The sequence below is a fragment of the Bufo bufo genome, chromosome 1, assembly GCF_905171765.1.
Source record: "Bufo bufo chromosome 1, aBufBuf1.1, whole genome shotgun sequence".
Taxonomy (NCBI): Eukaryota; Metazoa; Chordata; class Amphibia; order Anura; family Bufonidae; genus Bufo; species Bufo bufo.
This window is the reverse complement of record NC_053389.1, coordinates 13,164,083-13,185,502: the sequence shown is the minus strand read 5'-3', so window position 1 is coordinate 13,185,502 and position 21,420 is coordinate 13,164,083. Positions and strand designations below refer to the sequence as shown.

General features: G+C 42.8%; 1 protein-coding gene across 1 annotated transcript; it reads right to left on the bottom strand.

Moving 5' to 3' along the window:
• Positions 1 to 335: 335 nt before the first annotated feature.
• Positions 336 to 1,079, bottom strand: LOC120977027 (C3a anaphylatoxin chemotactic receptor-like). The gene has a single exon (XM_040408428.1). It carries the CDS (start codon positions 1,077 to 1,079, stop codon positions 336 to 338), a length of 744 nt encoding a protein of 247 aa, XP_040264362.1.
• Between the last annotated feature and the right edge of the window lie 20,341 nt (positions 1,080 to 21,420).

Genomic DNA, 21,420 nt, shown 5'->3' with positions numbered 1-21,420 from the left:
TTTAACATCCTTTTTTTATTGATTTCATGTAATATACTAATTTTCTGAGATTGAGACTTTGGGGTTTCATAAGCTGTAAGCCATAATCATCCAAATTATAACAAATAAAGACTTGAAATATCTCGCTTTACATGTAATGAGTCTAGCTCATACATTTGTTTTACCTTTTAAGTTGCATTACTGAAATAAATGAACTTTTGCAGAATATTCAAATTTTTCAAGTTTCACCTGTATATGCCATAAGGACAGGAGGTATCTTGATGAGACACCTCATTTACATGGTCATATAACACTCGTATTGGTCGGTATCAGCAGAGTCCAGAGGAGCTCCACTGTTAATTCTCCCTGAAATTCATCTGGCCCATGTCTTCTCTGAAGGCCTTCTCAAATGCAGCCTGGAAAGAGCCACAACATTTTTGTTTGAAATCCTGACCAATAAAGACGTAGAGAATGGGGTTAATGCAGCAATTAAAATACATCAGACATGTACAAATTTTCATTCCAGCTTCATAGACATTGATGTTTGTATATGTAATTATATCCAAAAGGTCAAACAAATAATAAGGGAACCAACAAATGAAGAAAGCGATGACCACGGCTACGATGATCTTAAAAGGCCTGGAAGATTTGATGATGCTTTTATCTTTGATGCGCAAGATAAGGATTGTGTAAGATGAGACGATAACAATGAACGGAAGAAGGAAGAAAAAGAGAAACCTTACAATAGGTTCCCAGTTATGATTGTCATCCAATACAAAGAAATCAATTATTTGTGAAGAAATAGAAAAAATCCAAATGATCAGGACAACAATCAGAGCCAATCTTCTGGTCCGGTGATTGTGACACCAAACCGGGAATACGACACAGATACAGCGGTCTACACTGATGACTGGGAGCTGGAGGACACTGCCCACCATATTGAGATAGATTACAAACGTGGTGATCATGGTCGAGTAATTACTAAGTGGCCCGTCATTCAGAAATACTAAGTCTACAATAATGAAAGCAATAAACAGTGCAAATATAAAATCAGCTATCGCCAGGTTGAGGAACCAGATCACATTGACGGTCTTCTCCATCCTGAAGATCCAGAACCAGATGACCAGACCATTTCCTATAGTTCCCAGTAAAAAAAAAAAACACAAGAACACAAAATAGTAATCATAAGGGTTATATGGCGAGATGTCAATGTAATTAAAGATTCCACAGCTGTTATTATTTGAGGAGTTACAAATGGTCCCATTCATCATCAGATCAGGTCCAGTTCCAGTATATGATATAAATCTGAAAGGAAAGAAAACGTGTTACAAAAATTGTAATATTAACCCTTTAGAGACCAAGGTTATTTTGGAATTACTGCCCTTGGGATATTTTTAGTTTTGTGTCACCACATATAGAGAACCATAACTTGTTATTGTCTGTTGATACGGCCATATGACGACTGGTATTTTTAAGGGATAAGTTATATTTTTCAGTGACACCTTTTTTGTTCACAGTGCATTCAGGAAGTCTTCAGACCTTTTTATTTTTTCCACATTTTGTTATGTTGCTCCTTGTGCTAAGATAAAAAAAAAATATTAGTTTCCCGCCATCCGTCTGCACTCAGTAACCTACCATATAAGGAGAAAAGGAAAACAGGATTTAGAAATGTTTGCTAATTTATTTTAAAGGAAAAACTTAAATTTGGCCTGGACGTAAGTATTCAGACCCTTTACAAAGAACATGGCTTATTCTTGTCTGTTTTGTGGACAAGGTCAGACATTGTTATGATGGGTCCGCAAAAGAAAATGGATGTAACACGGACATCATATGGATGTCATCTGTTTTTTGGGGATCTGTGTTTTGCGGACCACACAATGGTGTTCTTGACCTCACTGCAGTAAAGTTTCCATCAGCCTTAAACAGCAAATACCTTACTGACTGACTCCATGCTCTGCTGTGGAGATTCTGAGCCTTCTAGTTCTTTCCTTTTCTACTGTAAAGTAGAGATGTTTTACTTGAACAGGTTTCTTAGAGATAGTGATTCTCTGGGTCTCAGGTCTAGTTTCCTAGGGAGAGTGCATACAGTTCAGACCAAAAGTTTGGACACACCTTCTCATTCAAAGAGTTTTCTTTATTTTCATGACTATGAAAATTGTAGATTCACACTGAAGGCATCAAAACTATGAATTAACACATGTGGAATTATATACATAACAAACAAGTGTGAAACAACTGAAAATATGTCATATTCTAGGTTCTTCAAAGTAGCCACCTTTTGATTTGATTACTGCTTTGCACACTCTTGGCATTCTCTTGATGAGCTTCAAGAGGTAGTCCCCTGAAATGGTTTTCACTTCACAGGTGTGCCCTGTCAGGTTTAATAAGTGGGATTTCTTGCCTTATAAATGGGGTTGGGACCATCAGTTGCGTTGAGGAGAAGTCAGGTGGATACACAGCTGATAGTCCTACTGAATAGACTGTTAGAATTTGTATTATGGCAAGAAAAAAGCAGCTAAGTAAAGAAAAACGAGTGGCCATCATTACTTTAAGAAATGAAGGTCAGTCAGTCAGCCGAAAAATTGGGAAAACTTTGAAAGTAAGGGCTATTTGACCATGAAGGAGAGTGATGGGGTGCTGCGCCAGATGACCTGGCCTCCACAGTCACCGGACCTGAACCCAATCGAGATGGTTTGGGGTGAGCTGGACCACAGAGTGAAGGCAAAAGGGCCAACAAGTGCTAATCATCTCTGGGAACTCCTTTAAGACTGTTCGAAGACCATTTCAGGGGACTACCTCTTGAAGCTCATCAAGAGAATGCCAAGAGTGTGCAAAGCAGTAATCAAAGCAAAAGGTGGCTACTTTGAAGAACCTAGAATATGACATATTTTCAGTTGTTTCACACTTGTTTGTTATGTATATAATTCCACATTTGTTTATTCATAGTTTTGATGCCTTCATAGTCATGAAAATAAAGAAAACTCTTTGAATGAGAAGGTGTGTCCAAACTTTTGGTCTGTACTGTATGTAGCTGGTCTCTCTTCAGCTAATACTAGACTGAACTAGGGGAGGATCTAGGTCCATCTCTTAGCCTCCTACAAGGGTAAAGTCAGAATACCGCAGTGTGAACAGTGATCTAGAGGTGAGCCGGGTAGGGGTTTGTTGGTTTGCGTTGATGTAACACATTGTGAGGTGAGGCTGCGACTTCTTTGTGCTGAGTGACGCCAAACTTGGAAGTGTGATGTGCGGTGTCACAAATAAAGCCCCGTTTGAGCTGAAAACCCACTGTTTGATGAGACGTATGTCATTGCTGACCCCTGAGAGAGAGCGATCCCTTACATATGGTGCATGATGCGGGCTTTTCAATGCTAAAAGGCAAAGTGTTGCTAGGGGAGATGGCATGACAAAAGAGCATGTGCTGCTGAAGGTTGAAGGGCCAGAAGCCCAATGTCTGGATAAAGCTGCTGTTGCAAATCTGGACACTTTTGCTGTGTTGCAAGGAAATATTGCAGTGATTTAAAGGGCCAGAAGCCCAAGTAAAAGAGACTGACCTTTGGAGAAAACTTTTTTTTTGGTCACTATGAAATCCTATGTGGAAGTTGCTGCGGCCTGGTCGAGCCCATAAGGTGCAACAAAGTATTGCTGGGAGTGGTGCCATCTGGAGGACTGTGCAATGGAGGATCGTTGGTTCAGGAGATCTGACAAAGTGTGTGAAAGATCCTGAAAATTGGTGATAGGGGGAATCCCGATGGGGGTCATTCTACATTCCCACCAACAAATGCCTTGGGTTATGCCAGAGATACTGAACCTCCTGGACAGGGGACCAGAGAGAGATACCACGATGTCTCTGACCTTTGTAACGGACTATGGCTCTATACAGTGGAAGATCTTGAAATGTGAGACCCTGGAGGTAGAATTTTTGCTGGTCAGAGACTTCCCTTTTTTTGGCAGTTGTGGAATGGAGAAAGTGCTTCAAATTATGCAGATGAGTAATCTGAGGAGAAGTCTTCAGCAAACTGTGTGACTCATCGGCCAGATAAAGAAAACTGTATTCAAGGCCAAGGCGTTTCCCATGGCAACCACTGCATTGAGGAGCCTGTATGTGATTGTGTAACCAGGAACCAAGGGCTGGAGGTTCCCAACATCCAGGAGAAGTATGATCACTGCTGTGGAGATGTTCCTATGGCCCCAGGGGGTGCTTAACCCATGATGTCTGTGGGTAAGAGCATTCCTGTTATTGTGTGTGTGAAGGAAAGCAAGGCCCTGGAGGTTTGGCACTGACCAGTGCCCTACTACCTCAGAAGCCATGAACTATGGTGAGAGCCGGCGCCAGTCACTATGTGCCGAGCCGGGAGATGTTGAGACACCGGGACTAGAGACTGCGCTGAAAATGTGTGACATCGTGGCGAATTGAAGTCCAGTCCAAGCGTTGTTGGACGCAGGGAGCCAGGTGAGCCTGGTACATGCAAGCTTGTTAGCTGGGGACTATGTGTTGGACAAACAAGTGAGTGTGATGGACATACAGTACATGGGGATAGAAAGGACTATCCTGTGGCTCTCACTGAATGTGAGACTCCAGTAGGAACTGGGACTTATGAACTTGGTGTTGTAAAAAGGATCATGCATGACGTAATGTAGGGCTGTGATTTCCCCTTGTTCTGGGAGTTGTGGGGAAGAGGAGACATTTATGCAGCAGGTGACGAAACTCCTGCAGAACCTAAGGATGTGGGGCAAGGGATCTTAAATGTATTACTCTGCAATGTTGTAAATTGTATAATTACTGCAACATCTTTGGTTAGTAGATGTCAGCAAAGGATAAGATGATAAAAGTCTACATTGGAGCTGCCTATCAGAGAAATACTAATAACCTATTTAGTTTGCAAAGTTGGTAAATAGCTAATTTATGGGCTGTTTTGGACCCTTATAAGTCTGTTAGCAAACTGAATATGCAGGTTTTACACTGCACTTAGCAAATGACTTATTGCATCACACTCTCCCTGTGTAAGGGGAGGAGGTTCCTGTAGAAGCTGGAAGTGAGCAGACGGAGGCTGTGCTTGGTGCTGCTGGAAATCAGAAGAAATCATCTCTGCTGAGATGGAGACCGGCGATAGCACGAAGGGGAGGTTTGCAGTGATGACTCCAGGAGTGTCGTGTCTGTAGGATCCAGTTCTTGAGTGGACCAGGAAAAAGCACCAAGAACCTGCTCAAGGAACTGTAAGTGCGGCTTTGCTGCATCACATTGCACCACACTGTTGAAGTGGCATTTAGATATACAATAACGCTCCACATTCCAGTGTATGGTCTGCAAGCTAATGCATAGCCCTAAGAGATTCATATGCTGACACCTTCCTATCTCTCTGGCTGCTCATAGGGTGTTATATGCTTGGAGCTAGAGTAAGGATTAAAGTTGCAAGAGACAGACATAATGTCCCTGTGGATTACAAATAGTATTGCACAATATTTAAGGAGCACCCCAACGAGGAACTCGTCCAGGAACATACAAGTGTAGCTAGGCTGCTCATTTACTGTTGGTTTATTCTCTGTGTACCAATCTGTTTTATATATTCTCAGCTTCTTGTTCACTACATTGTTCAGTAAACTCAACTGCTGGGAAAGAACCGTTGTCTGTGTTGCATCATGTACCCTCTGTACCTGTGGGCCCAGCCTCTGACTTTTTTCACTTGTACCTGTCCCTTTAACCCCTTAAGGACCCTATTTCACCTTAAGGACTTGCCCACTTTTTGCAAATCTGACCAGTATCACTTTAAGTGCTGATAACTTTAAAACGCTTTGACTTACCCAGGCCGTTCTGAGATAGTTTTTTCGTCACATATTGTACTTCATGACACTGCTAAAATTGGGTCAAAAACATAATATTTTATTTATAAATAAATACCAAATTTACCTTTTTTTTTTTTTAATTGCAAATTTCCAAGTTTCAATTTCTCTACTTCTATAATACATAGTAATACCTTCAAAAATAGTTATTACTTTACATTCCCCATATGTCTACTTCATGTTTGGATCATTTTGGGAATGATATTATTATTTTTTTTGGGATGTTACAAGGCTTAGAAGTTTAGAAGCAAATCTTAAAATTTGTCAGAAATTTAAAAAAACCCAATTTTTAGAGACCAGTTCAGGTCTGAAGTCACTTTGCGAGGCTTACATAATAGAAACCACCCAAAACCCCATTCTAGAAACTACACCCCTCAAGGTATTCAAAACTGATTTTACAAACATCGTTAACCCTTTAGGTGTTCCACAAGAATTAATGGAATATAGAGATACAATTTTCAAAATTTCACTTTTTTGGCAGATTTTCCATTTTAATATATTTTTTTCAGTTACAAAGCAAGGTTTAACAGCCAAACCAAACTCAATATTTATGACCCTGATTCTGTAGTTTACAGAAACACCCCATATGTGGTCGTAAACTACTGTACGGACACACGGCAGGGCGCAGAAGGAAACGAATGCCATACGGTTTTTGGAAGGCAGATTTTGCTGGACTGTTTTTTTTTTACACCATGTGCCATTTGAAGCCCCCCTGATGCACCCCTAGAGTAGAAACTGCAAAAAAGTGGCCCCATTTTAGAAATTACGGGATAGGATGGCAGTATTGTTGGTACTAGTTTAGGGTACATATGATTTTTGGTTGCTCTATATTACACTTTTTGTGAGGCAAGATAACAAAAAATAGCTGTTTTGGCACCGTTTTTATTTTTTGTATTTTTACAACATTCATATGACAGGTTAGATCATGTGATATTTTTGTAGAACAGGTTGTCATGGATGCGGTGATACCTAATATGTATACTTTTTTTTATTTATGTAAAAAAAATCATGTTTTAGTGTTTCCATAGTATGCCATAATTTTTTCAGTTTTTGGGCGATTACCTTGGGTAGGGTATGATTTTTTCGGGATGAGATGACGGTTTCATTGGCACTCTTTTGGGGTGCGTGTGACTTTTTGATCACTTGCTATTACACTTTTTGTGATGTAAGGTGACAAAAAATGTTTTTTTTTGACACCATGTCCCATTTGATGCCCCCCTGATGCACCCCTAGAGTAGAAACTCCATAAAAGTGACCCCATCTAAGAAACCAGGTACTCAAAACAGATTTTACAAACATAGTTAACCCTGTAGGTGTTCCACAAGAGTTATTGGCAAATGGAGATGAAATTTCAGAATTTCAATTTTTGGGCAAATTTTCCATTTTAATCCATTTTTTCCAGTAACAAAGCAAGGGTTAACAGCCAAACAAAACTCAATATTTATGGCCCTGATTCTGTAGTTTACAGAAACACCCCATATGTGGTCGTAAACAGCTGTACCGGCACATGGCAGGGCGCAGAAGGAAAGGAATGCCATACGGTTTTTGGAAGGCAGATTTTGCTGGACTGTTTTTTTTTACACCATGTCCCATTTGAAAAAGTGGCCCCATTTTAGAAACTACGGGATAGGGTGGCAGTATTTTTGGTACTAGTTTAGGGTACATATGATTTTTGGTTGCTCTATATTACACTTTTTGTGAGGCAAGATAACAAGAAATAGCTGTTTTGGCACCGTTTTTATTTTTTGTTATTTACAACATTTATCTGACAGGTTAGATCATGTGATATTTTTATAGATCAGGTTGTCACGGATGCGGCGATACCTAATATGTATACTTTTTCTATTTATGTAAGTTTTACACAATGATTTCTTTTTTGAATAAAAAAAAATCATGTTTTAGTGTTTCCATAGCCTGAGAGCCATAATTTTTTCAGTTCTTGGGCGATTACCTTGGGTAGGGTATGATTTTTGCGGGATGAGATGACGGTTTTATTGGCACTATTTTGGGGTGCGTGTGACTTTTTGATCGCTTGCTATTACACTTTTTGTGATGTAAGGTGATAAAAAATTGTATATTTAGCACAGTTTTTATTTTGTATTTTTTACGGTGTTCATCTGAGGGGTTAGGTCATGTGATATTTTTGTAGAGCTGGTCGATACGGACGTGGCGATACCTAATATGTATACTTTTTTTATTTATGTAAGTTTTACACAATAATATAATTTTTGAAACAAAAAAAAATAATCATGTTTTAGTGTCTCCATATTCTGAGAGCCATAGTTTTTTCAGTTTTTGGGAGATTATCTTAGGTAGGGTCTCATTTTTTGCGGGATGAGACGACGGTTTGAGTGGTACTATTTTGGCGTACATACGACGTACATATCACTTTTATTACCTTTTTTTGGAAGTAAGGTGAGCAAAATTTCAATTTCATCATAGTTTTTATTTTTAATTTTTTATGGCGTTCATCGTGCGGGAAATGTAACATGACCGTTTTATATATATCGGGTCGTTACGGACGCGGTGATATATAACATGTGTAGGGAATTATTATTTTTTTTTTTAATCGGGAAAAAATGTTTTTTTTTTTTTTTTTTTACTATTTTTTTTACTTTTTAAACTTTTTTTTTACCCAAACCCACTTGGTTCTTGAAGATCCAGTGGGTCTGATGTCTGTATAATACAGTACAGTACACTATATAGTGTACTGCACTGTATTTCACTCACACTTTGCCTGAACAGATCTCTGCCTTTAGCACAGATCTGTTCAGCACCATGGACAGCACCATGGACTGTTGCCATGGGAACCTTCCCCGTCTGCCACAACTGAGCAGACGGGAAGGGGAGGGAGGAGGGCTCCCTCCCTCTGTCACCCAATCCTGTCTGGGGGCTACAAAGGCACAGCAGCCCCCCTACGGACCGCAGCATGGAAGGGGTTAAAACGGCGGACATCTGCACAGATGTCTGCCGTTTGAATCGGAGTGTCAGCAATGAGCTGACACTCTGATTCAACCGCTCGGCCATCCTGAAAGTAAACGGGGGGCGGGCGAAAGATCGCGCACCCGCCCCCCACACTGCCGCACGCCTCCCGCCCGCCTCCCGCACCGCCTGCAATCCTCCCCCCACTGCGCCCGCAGGCACAAAAACACAGAGGGCTGCAGGGGGGGTTAACCTTCAAAAATATAGGCACTTTGAGGTTTCTGATCCCTGCGGTCATGGACCGCAGGGATCAGAAACTTGCATAAGCGCTAAAAACCGCAGGTCTGAATTGACCTGCGGTTTGTAGTGATCGGCAATGCGGGGGGGTTCACAGGACCCCCCTAGGCATTGTCACAGGATGCCTGCTGAATGATTTCAACAGGCACCCTGTTCCGATCACTGCCGGTCGTGCGGCAGTGATCAAAACTACACAGAATGTACCGGTACGCCCTAAGTCCTTAAGGGGTTAAATAATGTTGTAAGGGAAATGCACATGGAAAACTATGGTTAAAGTGAAATGACCATTGAACACAATGGTGCAGATGATGTGCAGAATGAACACGTGAAGTTATTTGAAATGCATAATGAAAATTTGGTGGTCTTGTAAAATATTCAATGATGATAACACCCTATTTCCTTTGCAGGTTGTGATCGGGGAAGCAGCTCGCCTTTTGGAAAAAATGTATGTAATTTGAAAATGCTGATTGATAATGTTGGTAGCACACAGGTGGTAAATGTGCAGGAAAGTGTGGCAGTGCTAGAGCGTGTACCACACAAACCAGATGCAGATAAGCAGTTTGCACAGTGTTCTATGGATTATGAGCTCATGTGCAATGTTGACGAAGGTAACATGACATACGAGGTGAATCAGGCTGATGAAGGAGCGCCTGGGTGGGTTCATGATGTGAGCAGGCTCAAGTACGGAAGGGATCGGGAATCATTGGTGGCCGCACATGGTGAGAATGTGTTGAAACCAGTTCCAACTGAGAAAGCAGAAGAGGCGGTTCACGGCCCGAAGTCTGCTCTGGGTAAACAGCCAGTGAGGTACCTGAACAGAAGACTGACTCCCATAAAACACTGGGGGTCGGGTACAAAACCGGGCTCTGCTGGCCTGGATGTGGCAGAACAAAGGGAAAACTGTAGGTAATGTGGATGCCCCCTCACGAGCATCCGGTGTTGGTGCAAGTGTTCACCCCACAGGTTTGAACAGAGGGGGAGGGTATGTGAGGCAGTGACAGGCCTCCTATCTATTAGAGGAGATCTATGTTATGATTTGCTGTGTTTTCCCCACGATCACCGGATCTGAGGTGAGGTCAGGTGCGATAATAAAGCAATCCTCAGTGTGAGAGGAGGAGTGAGGCCCATTGAACAGACCTGGAGAGGGCCTAGGCTGGGGAAGCCTGAGTTTGGGGGGACCCAGTGACGCCTGAAGAAGAGAGGTGTTGCACGGTCAAAGGCAGGAGGACTGCTGGACCATATTACCCCAAGGTATTTCGCTGATTCCAGCAAGAGGACTGGTGGGTTGCACTGGTCCGTAGGAGGCTGCGTAACCAAAGATGAATACCGCAGTGTGAACAATAATCTGGAGAAGAGTTAGGGAGACCTCTGTATAGTAAACGACTAACCGGGCAAACGTTTGTTGTTTTGTGTTGATGTAACAAGTTGTGAGGTGAAGTTGCGACTTCATGTTGCCAAGTGACACCAAACTTGGAAGTGTGATGTGCGGTGTGAGAAATAAAGCACTGTTTGAGCTTTAAAAACCCCTGTTAGATGAGAAGTCTGTTATTGCCGACCCCTGAGAGAGAGCGATCCCTTACATATTTTACGTCGGTGGGAAAAACCACGAGGGATGAAGAAGAAGGGTGCTCTCATGACCCTAAGAGGAAGTGGGGGGAGACTTGCTCTAATTTGCTCACAGGCCGACAGACAGCCTCGATGAACCAATCAGTGCTGCAGCAGACAGCGAGGTGTCCGAGTAGGATGAGCAGAACGTCATTCTGTGCTGGGCTGGGAATGAAGGTGGTTAGGTCTATGGAGTTTCTGACAGAAAGGGAACGTGCACAGTCACAATCAAGCTTCTATTCTGTGTCAGGGACAGTGAAGGGAAAGGCTAGAAAGAAGAAGAAATGTGTAGAATAGGGAGAGGCAGGGAAATCTGTCAGCCAAGGAGAGAGAAATGATCAGCAGAGGGTGGGTGTGCATGGCAGTGCATTCTAGCTGCAAGTACTGCTTTATAACACAAACTGCAGCTGCTGAAGAACCATTTCTTTTTCTCACATTTTAATTAGAAATAAAAGGTTTTAATTTTTTTTGTTTTTGTTTTTTTGCGGTGGGCAATAAGATCAAAACTGTACAACAAGCAGTTTACCATCCAGAGGATAGAAAGCATCTGAACTCTCAGGGGGGAGCAATATAAGTGTACCTTACAATACAGAGGGTAGTGTTTTAAATCTCTGAGTGAAAATGTGAAATACTAGTCCGAAATCTGAAAAACCTTTTTTCTCATTCTTCATATTTGAACGCACATAGGGCCATAGCCCTAAATCTATTAGTGGTGCTGATACTGCATTATTTTCAAAGTCAACTGTCAGTAGAAGTGTCTTCAGTGTGTTTGTATAAAGTGAAGGACATTTTATTGCCCTTCTCGGTCTTTATGTTCCAGAAAACAGACTTAAAAGCAATTCATATGTTGTTTGACAGTATACATTAGGCCCAAAAATGTCAAGAGTACATAAGGGTTCCAAACAAAAGACCCAGGGCCAGGCCTTGATCTCCCAGAGCTAGAATGTGGATAGTGGCATGACCTACTATCGTAGTAGTAGTAGTAGTAGTAGTAGTAGTAGTAGTAGTAGTACTTGTAGTCAGCTGCAGTTTTCCTTCGTGTCGTAAAAGGCTCAACATTATCATTGAGGAGAAGGAGGATGAGATAGTGGATTAGATGACTCTCTCCTCCTCTCAGTCTCAGCAGGATGATGTGGAGGTGACTTTTGAGTCTAATAACATGCCATGGAGCCAGGGGTCACTGCCTTCCTCCTGCTCCTCCTCCTTGAAAATACCAGAAAAGGCATGCACTGAAGTCCTATCTGTCTTCCATTCCTAGTGGGACACCTTCCTTTTTCCTAGGAAATAGCAAAAAACCTCACCACACCGTATGCTGATAGTCATACTTACAGTCACGAAAGTTGCTGCCAATCATTTTCTCTAGTCTCAGGAAACTTCTAGCAGCTTGCCATGTCTGTATTGCGCGCGCAATATGCTCATATTACATTGCCGATTTTCGCAATCTAGAATATAATGACTGGAGATCGCGAATTCACCAATTCACGGCGAATATTGCCCCTGCCGCTCATCACTACTCCCCAGCCTATGGTTGGCTTGTAGGAAGTATTTAAAGGCACTTCCTGCTCCAGGAAGGTGCCTGAGCAATCTTGGTCACTAGCCAGTCTAGTTCCTTGTGTAAAGGTGTTTTGAGGTTTATGCTTTAGTGTGTATCAGACTCTGCTTCTCAATTCAACGACCTTTGCTTGATTGCCGCCTGCCTCTGACCTTGGACTTTAATTACAGACTTTGCTTGCTCGCTGCCTGCCCTGACTCCTGACTACTAGTGTTAGAGCGAGCATGCGCGGCCAAACACTGCGTGTGCGCGAGTCAGTGTATTTAAATGTAATTTAGCATCTATCTCTGAAAAGTATATGCTGGGATTTGAACTCCCAACCCCATGGACATTAGAGGCAAGGACCTTATCCACTCAGCTATAAAGCTGAATGCTAAATTGTGTCAGAAAAACCTCATAGTAATTTCTGATGTAGTGAGTCTTTCTATTCAGTAGAAGACTTATTTTAGTGCAGGTTAACATGTAGCTCTATAGTGTAGTGGTTAATGTCCCCCAAAAATAATTGTGCTAAGCTGATACTGAGCCAGCTGATACTGTGCCAGAGTGCCTCCCTCAAATCCCACCAATAGAAATAATTATCTGCCAGAGCACACTTGTTGTAATAATGCCCCTATAGTGCCCATACTAGTAATCATGTTCCTCATAGCCCCCCAGTAGTAGTAGTAATGCTCCCCATAATACCGCCTAGTAGTAATAATTCTCCTTATAATATGACAGTACATGAAATAACTCCGCTTAGTGCCCGCAGTTGAGCTAATGTCCCCATAATGTATGTCAGTATAAAATACCCCTATATAGTGCCCCAGTAAATGCCCTCATAGTGCTTCTCTCCCCTGTAGTGTCCCCCATATTATGCCAGTAAAAAATGCCCCTTCTTAGTGCCCCCAGCAGATGCCACTATAGTGCTCCTCTCCCCCATAATGCCCCCAAATAATGCCCCATAGTGCCACTCTCCCCTATAGCGCGATGATAATGACGTCATCGCGCCGCCTGAGCTGGCCTCTGATAGGCTGTAGGCATCAGTGCCTGCGGCGTATTAGAAGAACAGTGAAGGGAGACGCCTCTCCCTCCCCTGCCCCGCCGCAGCACAGCCATCTGTATCGCTGTCCTGAGGACGGCGATACAGATGACTATGGAGATGAGCGCTTCCACAATGGAAGTGATCATCTCCTACTGCCCCCCCCACCGCCACCGGCAACTAGAACCAGGGCCGCGCCGCCTGTGGTGATCGGCAGTGCGACCCTAAGGAATAAAAAATTAATAATATTTGCTGGTTGTTCTAGGGGGGGTCCAAACCTGCTGAACCACCCCTGTCGGTGCGCCACTGCTTGTGGTACACACACAACAGATGGAAAACTAGGCTCCAATACACACACCCATTTTTGATAATGGTTTTTGCATTAACATTTGCGGAATAAATATTCTAATGGAAGATGGGTAAAGATGTAACAATTACTGCTCTTGCATGTCTTATATGTCCCATTTCAACCTTGATATCTATGCCTACAATTGAAAAAAGTTTACAAAGCCCAGCTTACAGAAATATAAAATCCAGCTTTTATTGTTCCAAGACGTAAAATCCAAATTCAAATCGCAAAAAAAGGCTACGCGTTTCGGGTCAGACAGCGACCCTTAATCATGATTAAGGGTCGCTGTCTGACCCAAAACGCGTAGACGTTTTTTGCTATTTGGATTTGGATTTTACATCTTGGAACAATAAAAGCTGGATTTTACAGTATATTTCTGTATTCTGGGCTTTGTGAACTTTTTTCTATTGGATCAATCCTTTGTTCCTGGCACCGCCTGTGCTTTCAGTTTGGATCCAGGTGAGCGCAGCCTTCTTCTCTCAGTCTTCAACTATGCCTATAATTGTTACATCAAATTTCAAAACCAAATTTTTAAAAGTTAATATTGTTTTACATTTTCAGTGATAAATGTTTTTCTCTGTCTAAAAATAATTGAGGTCCATACAACCGATGCAAAATTCTTACACAAAGATTCAGAAGTTAAGGCATTGGATGATATATTGTACTAATATATAATGTGTTCCAAATATATATAAAACAGCTCTCACCTTGTTGCTTTCACGGAAGCACGGGCCCAGTCCAGTGTACAAACGTAATCCAAAGAAAAAACTTGAGGTCCAGCTTCCCATAAAAACTTGCAGTTTTATTAATAACAATAAAAAACTGTTATCCAAACACGAATCGCATGCAAGATCCAAGATGTTTACGCGTTTCGGACTCCACAATCTCGGTCCATACTCATGACATACAGAAAAGTGAATGTTCACCTCTCTTTAAGCATGTGGTGCACCAGGTAATCAAAACTTCGGCATCACATGCTCAAAAGAGGAGGAGAACTAATCAGACACCAACATCCAACACCCAATGCTTCAAAAAGAAAAAAACAACATGTATAAAGTACTGAAAAACTATAAAAATAGTTCTTTTAACGATATTGTAAAACCAGATCGTGTTTTCTGTTCAGACCTGTGGGAAAGCAACTTCCTAATTCAAACATCCAATATGCCTCCCGGCTTCGGAGTTTTCTTTTGTGATCTCCTCCTCTAATGGGAAGAGTAACCCTTTCCACTCCCTGAACAGAAAATTCTCTTGTATCTCCTTTGTGCACAGTGGCAAAGTGGCTGCAGATACATTGGGAGTTTCATAATATGGTTATATCTGATAAATGTTTGCGTATTCTGCTTTTTATTAGTTTTTTAGTGCAACCTACATGTTGTAGAAGACAATCTCTGCAGGTGATTCAATAAATGGCATAATCTGTGTTAGTTCAGATATTGTTTTATGGTGTAATTCTTGCCATTCACAGTAGATGTCACATGTTGACACACTGACATGTATTTACAGCAGATACATCTGTTACTACCACATTTGTAGCTCCCTTTATAGGTGGAGTTGCTGATCGTTCCTGGAAAAGACTGGGGCTGATTTTTGTCCTATGGTTGTGGCTCTGCGGGCCACACATTTAACCCCCTCATTGACTATCCCTTTCCACTCCGGGTCAAAGTTTAATACATGGAGATGTCGCTGTATGATATTACAAATCTCCGCGTATTCCTTTCTGTAACCTGTCACAAAAGTTGCTGGCTTCCCTTTTTTATCTTTTTTTGTTATTTTCCCATCTGAAACTGCCTTTTGGGGAAATATTAATTTCTTCCTGTCTAAAGAGAGAGCCCATTGTTTGGCCTCCTATATAGAGCATAATTTCTCGAAGCAATCTGCTACCGATATTATCTGCTTCCCTCATAACTGCAGCACTATCCGAACAGTTGGGTCTTGTTCGCAACATTTCGCCCCTTGGTATGTTCCTTGTCACATGAGGTGGGTGATAGTGTTAAACACGAATATTCGAATAGCGAATATTAATCGCCAATATCGCAACTTCGCTAATTCGCAAATATTTCGAATATAGTGCTATATATTCGCTATATCGAATATTCGTCATTTTTTAACATCTGAAAACATGATTCCTTCCTGCTTCTTTCTTGTGGGTCAATGAGTCATTGACCCACAACCAACAAGTCATATGGAAAAAAAATGACGAATATTGTAAAAAACAAATATATAGCAATATAGTGAATATATTCGTTATTTAGAATATTTGCCTTTTTTCCAATCTGTACAGTTGTTCGCATACTCCTCCCCGAAAAGCGTCCTCGTCACCATGGGAACGCCTATGGGTTAGAAAATACCATCGGATCTGAGTTTCCCCTGAGATCATGAAAACTCAGATCCGATGGTATATTCTAACCGACAGGCGTTCCCATGGTGACGGGGACGCTTGTCAGTGAGGAGTATGCCAAAGTGGAATAACAGTACAGATAAAAAAAAAAAAAAGACAAATATTCTAAATAACGAATATATTCGCTAAATTGCTATAACTTTTTTTTTAGAACATTCGTCATATTCTAAAAAATGAAGTTATAGCAATATAGCGAATATTCGTAAAATACACATATAGACTGCAATTTAGCTAATATAGTGCTATAGTATTTTTTTTATAGTGTACCGTATTTTTCGCCCTATAAGACGCACTTTTCCCCCCAAAAGGGGGGGAAAATAGCAGTGCGTCTTATGGGGCGAATTCAGCATTTTTCCGAATTTTCAATGATACGCTGCGCCGCGATACCGTGCCGCGGTGTATGAGCTGAGAGGGAGGAGAGGCTGGGGGCCGGCATCTGCTTTTATAATGACAGCGGGGCCCGTGCAGTGACTGTATTCTACTACACGGGCCCGGCTCACTGTATATAATCTTATCTATATTTGTAGGCTTTGTTAATATAGTTCAGGGTAATCAGCGCCTGTATTACTTACAAGCGCTCGTAGCAGAGAGGAGGGAGGAGGCAGGCCGGGAGGAAGGGTGCTGGCAGCGTGAGTCACTACGTCACGTGCCTGCGCCGCCGACTTTATGAATGAAGCAAGCGGCGTGGGCGCAAGACGTAGTGACTCACGCTGCCAGCGCCCGTCCTCTGGGCTGCCTCCTCTCTCCTCTCTGCTACGAGCGCTTGTAAGTACGGTATACAGGCGCTGATTACCCTGAACATTTTATATATATACTTTTATATACAGTATAATCAACCAATTTGCAAATCGGTTCACACATATTATTCCTACCTGATACAATAGGATGACCAGGTGGAATATTCTCATTCTTTTTTTCTTTTTGGCAACATATAGAATGTCGCCACTGTTAGATGCTCCACTAGTAAACATTTCTGCTTCTTCAGGCTAATCGCCCCTTTCACAACCGCTCTCTCAAGGATTTCACCAAGTTCGCACTGGAATGTGTATAATGGATAATATGTTAATTTCTTAGAACATTTGGAATCTTCACACGTGGAATTAAATTTCTTACTATGTATTGCTCCATAGAGGTCTTATTCCACCAAATCTTCAAACACTTGTGTAAAAGATTTTTAAAATTCACCTTTATTTCTCGTATGTTCTTTGTTCCAAATCCTGTGTAATATTGCTGCCTCAATTAAAAATAGCTTCAGCCTGAGTTTTCCCCGAAGCTTCCCGGGCCAGATAATCCACTGTTATAGAATATACTGTAAATAAACCTCTGCAAAAACAAAGAGCACACTATTCTTGCAGGTAAACCAACACCAAAAACCTATACAGCTCCTGACAAATTAATTGCTGTGGGTAACCGATATGGATCACAACCCCCAAATATAGACACACAGCATACTGTATATAAATAATTACTTTATTTCTCACATATACAAAAATGGTTAAAAAAGAATCCAAGCAGCAAACAAACACAGGAGTCAAATAGGACTACATATCAAGTGTCATACATAATCAGATGCAAAACTTGTGTAGCTAAATTTCTTGTGATATAGATACCTCACACCTGCTAAATTAACAAAGAAGACAAGGACATAGTATAAATCCCAGATAGTATAGTACCATTGTCTATCACGCAATAATAAATAGATGACCAAGGCTATCTATCTAAAAAGAAACAGCTAAAAAAAATGCAAAGTGCATGTAAATGAACAGTACTTACAAGAATAGTGCATAAAAATGATACTGACCGGTGTTGTCCTGACCACGACATGCGTTTCGCCGTGCTTTCTCAGGGGAAGAGTGTGTTGTACATCCTGACCTTATATACTCTAATAATTAGGGCAAATATTGACACATGGGAAAATGCTTAAAAGAATATATGGCTACTGGGAATAAGGATGGTGTGCTTTTAACAGAGGAACGAAAAACATCACTTCCGGTTCCTGGTAGAAAATCTACCATTCATCACATGTGTTGATAACCAGGATGGAAAAATAAGTGGAAAGCTCCCTAATTAGTCTCTGTCATTTTGCCACTCGGTGGCCTTCTCCTGATGCTGCCAACTCCATTTTCGGTCATTGTGCCACTCGGTGGCCTTCTCCTGATACTGCTGCTGCTGCCACATCCAGACTCGGTCATTGTGCCACTCGGTGGCCTCCTCATACTGCTGCGAACTACAGACTCGGTCATTGTGCCACTCGGTGGCCTTCTTCTAATGCTGCCAAGTCCACACTTGGTCATTGTGCCACTCGGTGGCCTTCTCCTGATGCTGCTGCCACCACCTGCAGGCTCGATCATTGTGCCACTTGATGGCCTCCTCATACTGCTGACAACTCCAGCCTCGGTCATTGTGCCACTCGTTGGCCTCCTCATACTGCTGCCACCTCCAGACTCTGTCATTGCGCCACTTGGTGGCCTTCTCCTGATGCTGCCAACTCCATACTCGGTCATTGTGCCACTCGATGGCCTTCTCCTGATGCTACCAACTCCATACTCGGTCATTGTGCCACTCGGTGGCCTTCTCCAGATGCTGCCAACTCCATACTCAGTCATTTTGCTACTCGGTGGCCTTCTCCAGATGCTGCCAACTCCATACTCAGTCATTGTGCCACTCGGTGGCCTTCTCCAGATGCTGCCAACTCCATACTTAGTCATTGTGCCATTCGGTGGCCTTCTCCTGATGCTGCCAAATCCATACTCTGTCATTGTTCCCCTCGGTTGCCTTTTCCTGATGCTGCTGCTGCCGCCACCTCCAGACTCGGTCATTGTGCCTCTCGGTGGCCTCCTCATACTGCTGCCAACTAAACAATCTCTCGTCATCATGCCACTCTGTGGCCTCCTCATGCTGCTGCCACCTCCACAATCTCTCGTCGTTGTGCTACTCTGTGGCCTCCTCATGCTTCTGACACCACCACAATCTTTCATCGTCATGCTACTCTGATCTCATCATGCTGCTGACACCTCCACACTTTGTGCACTACTCTGTGGCCTCCTCAAGCTGCTGACACCTCCACAATCTCTCGTTGTTGTGATACTCTGGCCTCCTCATGCTGCTGACACCTCCACACTTTGTCTCCCTGCCACTCTGTGGCCTCGTCATGCTGCTGCCACCTCCACAATCTCTTGTCGTTTGTACTACTCTGGGGTCTCCTCATGTTGCTGCCACCACCTACAAACTCTGTCATTTGGCCACTCTGTGGTCTCCCCATGCTGCTTCTACCTCACCACTATATCATAGGTCCACTCTGTGGACTTCTTATGCTGTTCCCATCCTACCCACTTCATGACTGGGCCACTATTTTGCCTTTCGGCCTGGCTGACATCATGATTTATTTGACCCCTCTTCTGATCTGTCAGAGGTAAGGAAAAATGAGACGCACAACGGATCCTGTCTGAGTAGCAGCTGTAAGGCCTGTATGGTCCCATCAGAATTGGCTTATGATTTGGTAGCCAAAAGCAGAAGTGGGTACAAAACACAGAAGACATGCAAATCTTCCATTCAAGGGTCATCTCTGTTTTAGATCCACTTCAGTTTTTTTGGGGCATTAGCAATACTGATGGTTTATTGAGCAATTGCTGACCGAGTGAAGGCATATGTGCAGTTTCCCACATATGTGTGTAAAGGGACACTTTAAACAGCTGCCTATTTATCGAATGCATTTGCAATGTATGGTATTTCCTATTTATCAGGCTGGCATTGTCATTACATCTATTCACCCCTAGGTGGTGCTGTCATTACTTAGACAGAACAGAAAGGAAGTAGTTAGTCAGTGTGAGAGTCAGAGAGAATAGAAGTAAGTTGATGGAGGAGAGAAACAGGCCTTATCCACAATGTGGCTGCAATTTCTTTCTTCCAGGACCTGATCAATCCTGGAGAGGACAAACTAAGAGTAGTTACAGCAGATTAGCACTGGACAGTAAGTCTACATCTAAATATAAAGCAAGCCTAGTGAATGTTAGAGCTGAGTCTGACATATGGACTTCACAAGTACAAGTGACTAAGAGTAACTTTCCGAGTACCTGGACACAACTGGATGAATAAAGGCCATAATTATCCTTATTCACTAGAAGCCTTCCGGGATATAGTGAGCCTGCATACATCAGGAGAGCATCCTGCAAATAATGTCACAGAGAGTTTGCCTGCCACAAGGGAGAAACTCCCTTATTGGATAGCTCAAGATAAGTAGAAAACAGTATATTTAGTACCTGAGTGCTATAGAAAGTGGACTTAAAATTAGAGGTGGGACGAATCCAATTTTTTTCGAAACCGAATCCGAAAAGGTTCTCGAATATATCGAATCTTTCGAATCTCGAATCCTACGAATCCTGTACATAATTGTGTGAACGCACGGTGTAAGAAACAAAGTCAGACCGCGTCAGTTTGTCTGAACCTCCACCTCCCAGTCACGGTCGCACCCTATATGACCGCGATGACCCCTGCTCCTATCACTACAAAACATACAGGGTAATACAGCCACATACCTCTTACATCCAGTGACGTCTCTTGTAGATGTTCTCTTTCCTCATCTTCTCATTTCAGACCTTCAGAACAGACCACCAGTTTTCAGCCATTTTTCGTCTCTGCAGCTTGACAAAAAAAAAAAAATCTTAGTTTACTACTTTTCCATCATCCTCCCATCTTCTGGACAAATCATCCTAACACCCCCAATACTGTGCCGCTGTGCTCCCCAATACTATACTGCAGAAACAGATAATACCCCTGATAATACTAGTACCCCACAGAGCCCCCCATATAAAATACCCCTTCTTTGTGGCCTCAGTAGATGCCCCCATAGTGCCCCCCAATAATGTGCCAATAAGAAGTGGCCCCACAGTGCCACCCAATAATGTGCCAGTAAGTGTCCCCATAGATGCCCCCCTAATCATGTCCCAGTATCAAGTGCGGAGTGCCTCTCTCCTCCACCCATGTGCCGGTATCATAGTGCCATCCCCCCCCCAATGTGCCCGTATCATAGTGCCACCTCCCCCCATAATGTGCCCGTATCATAGTGCCACCTCCCCCCATAATGTGCCTGTATCATAGTGCCACCTCCCCCCATAATGTGCCCGTATCATAGTGCCATCTCCCCCCATAATGTGCCCGTATCATAGTGCCTCCCCCCAATGTGCCAGTAGTATCATAGTGCCTCTCACCTCTCCCCCTGGCATTCACAGACCCCCCCACCCCATAACAGTGCATTCCACAGACCCCCCCACCCCATAACAGTGCCATCCACAGACCCCCCCATCCTATAACAGTGCCATCCACAGACCCCCCCATCCTATAACAGTGCCATCCACAGACCCCCCATCCTATAACAGTGCCATCCACAGACCCCCCCATCCTATAACAGTGCCATCCACAGACCCCCCCACCCCATAACAGTGCCATCCACAGACCCCCCCCAC

Coding starts and splice junctions, on each gene's coding strand:
- LOC120977027 (XM_040408428.1), bottom strand. CDS start 1,079: ATGGAGAAGACCGTCAATGTGATCTGGTTCCTCAACCTGGCGATAGCT.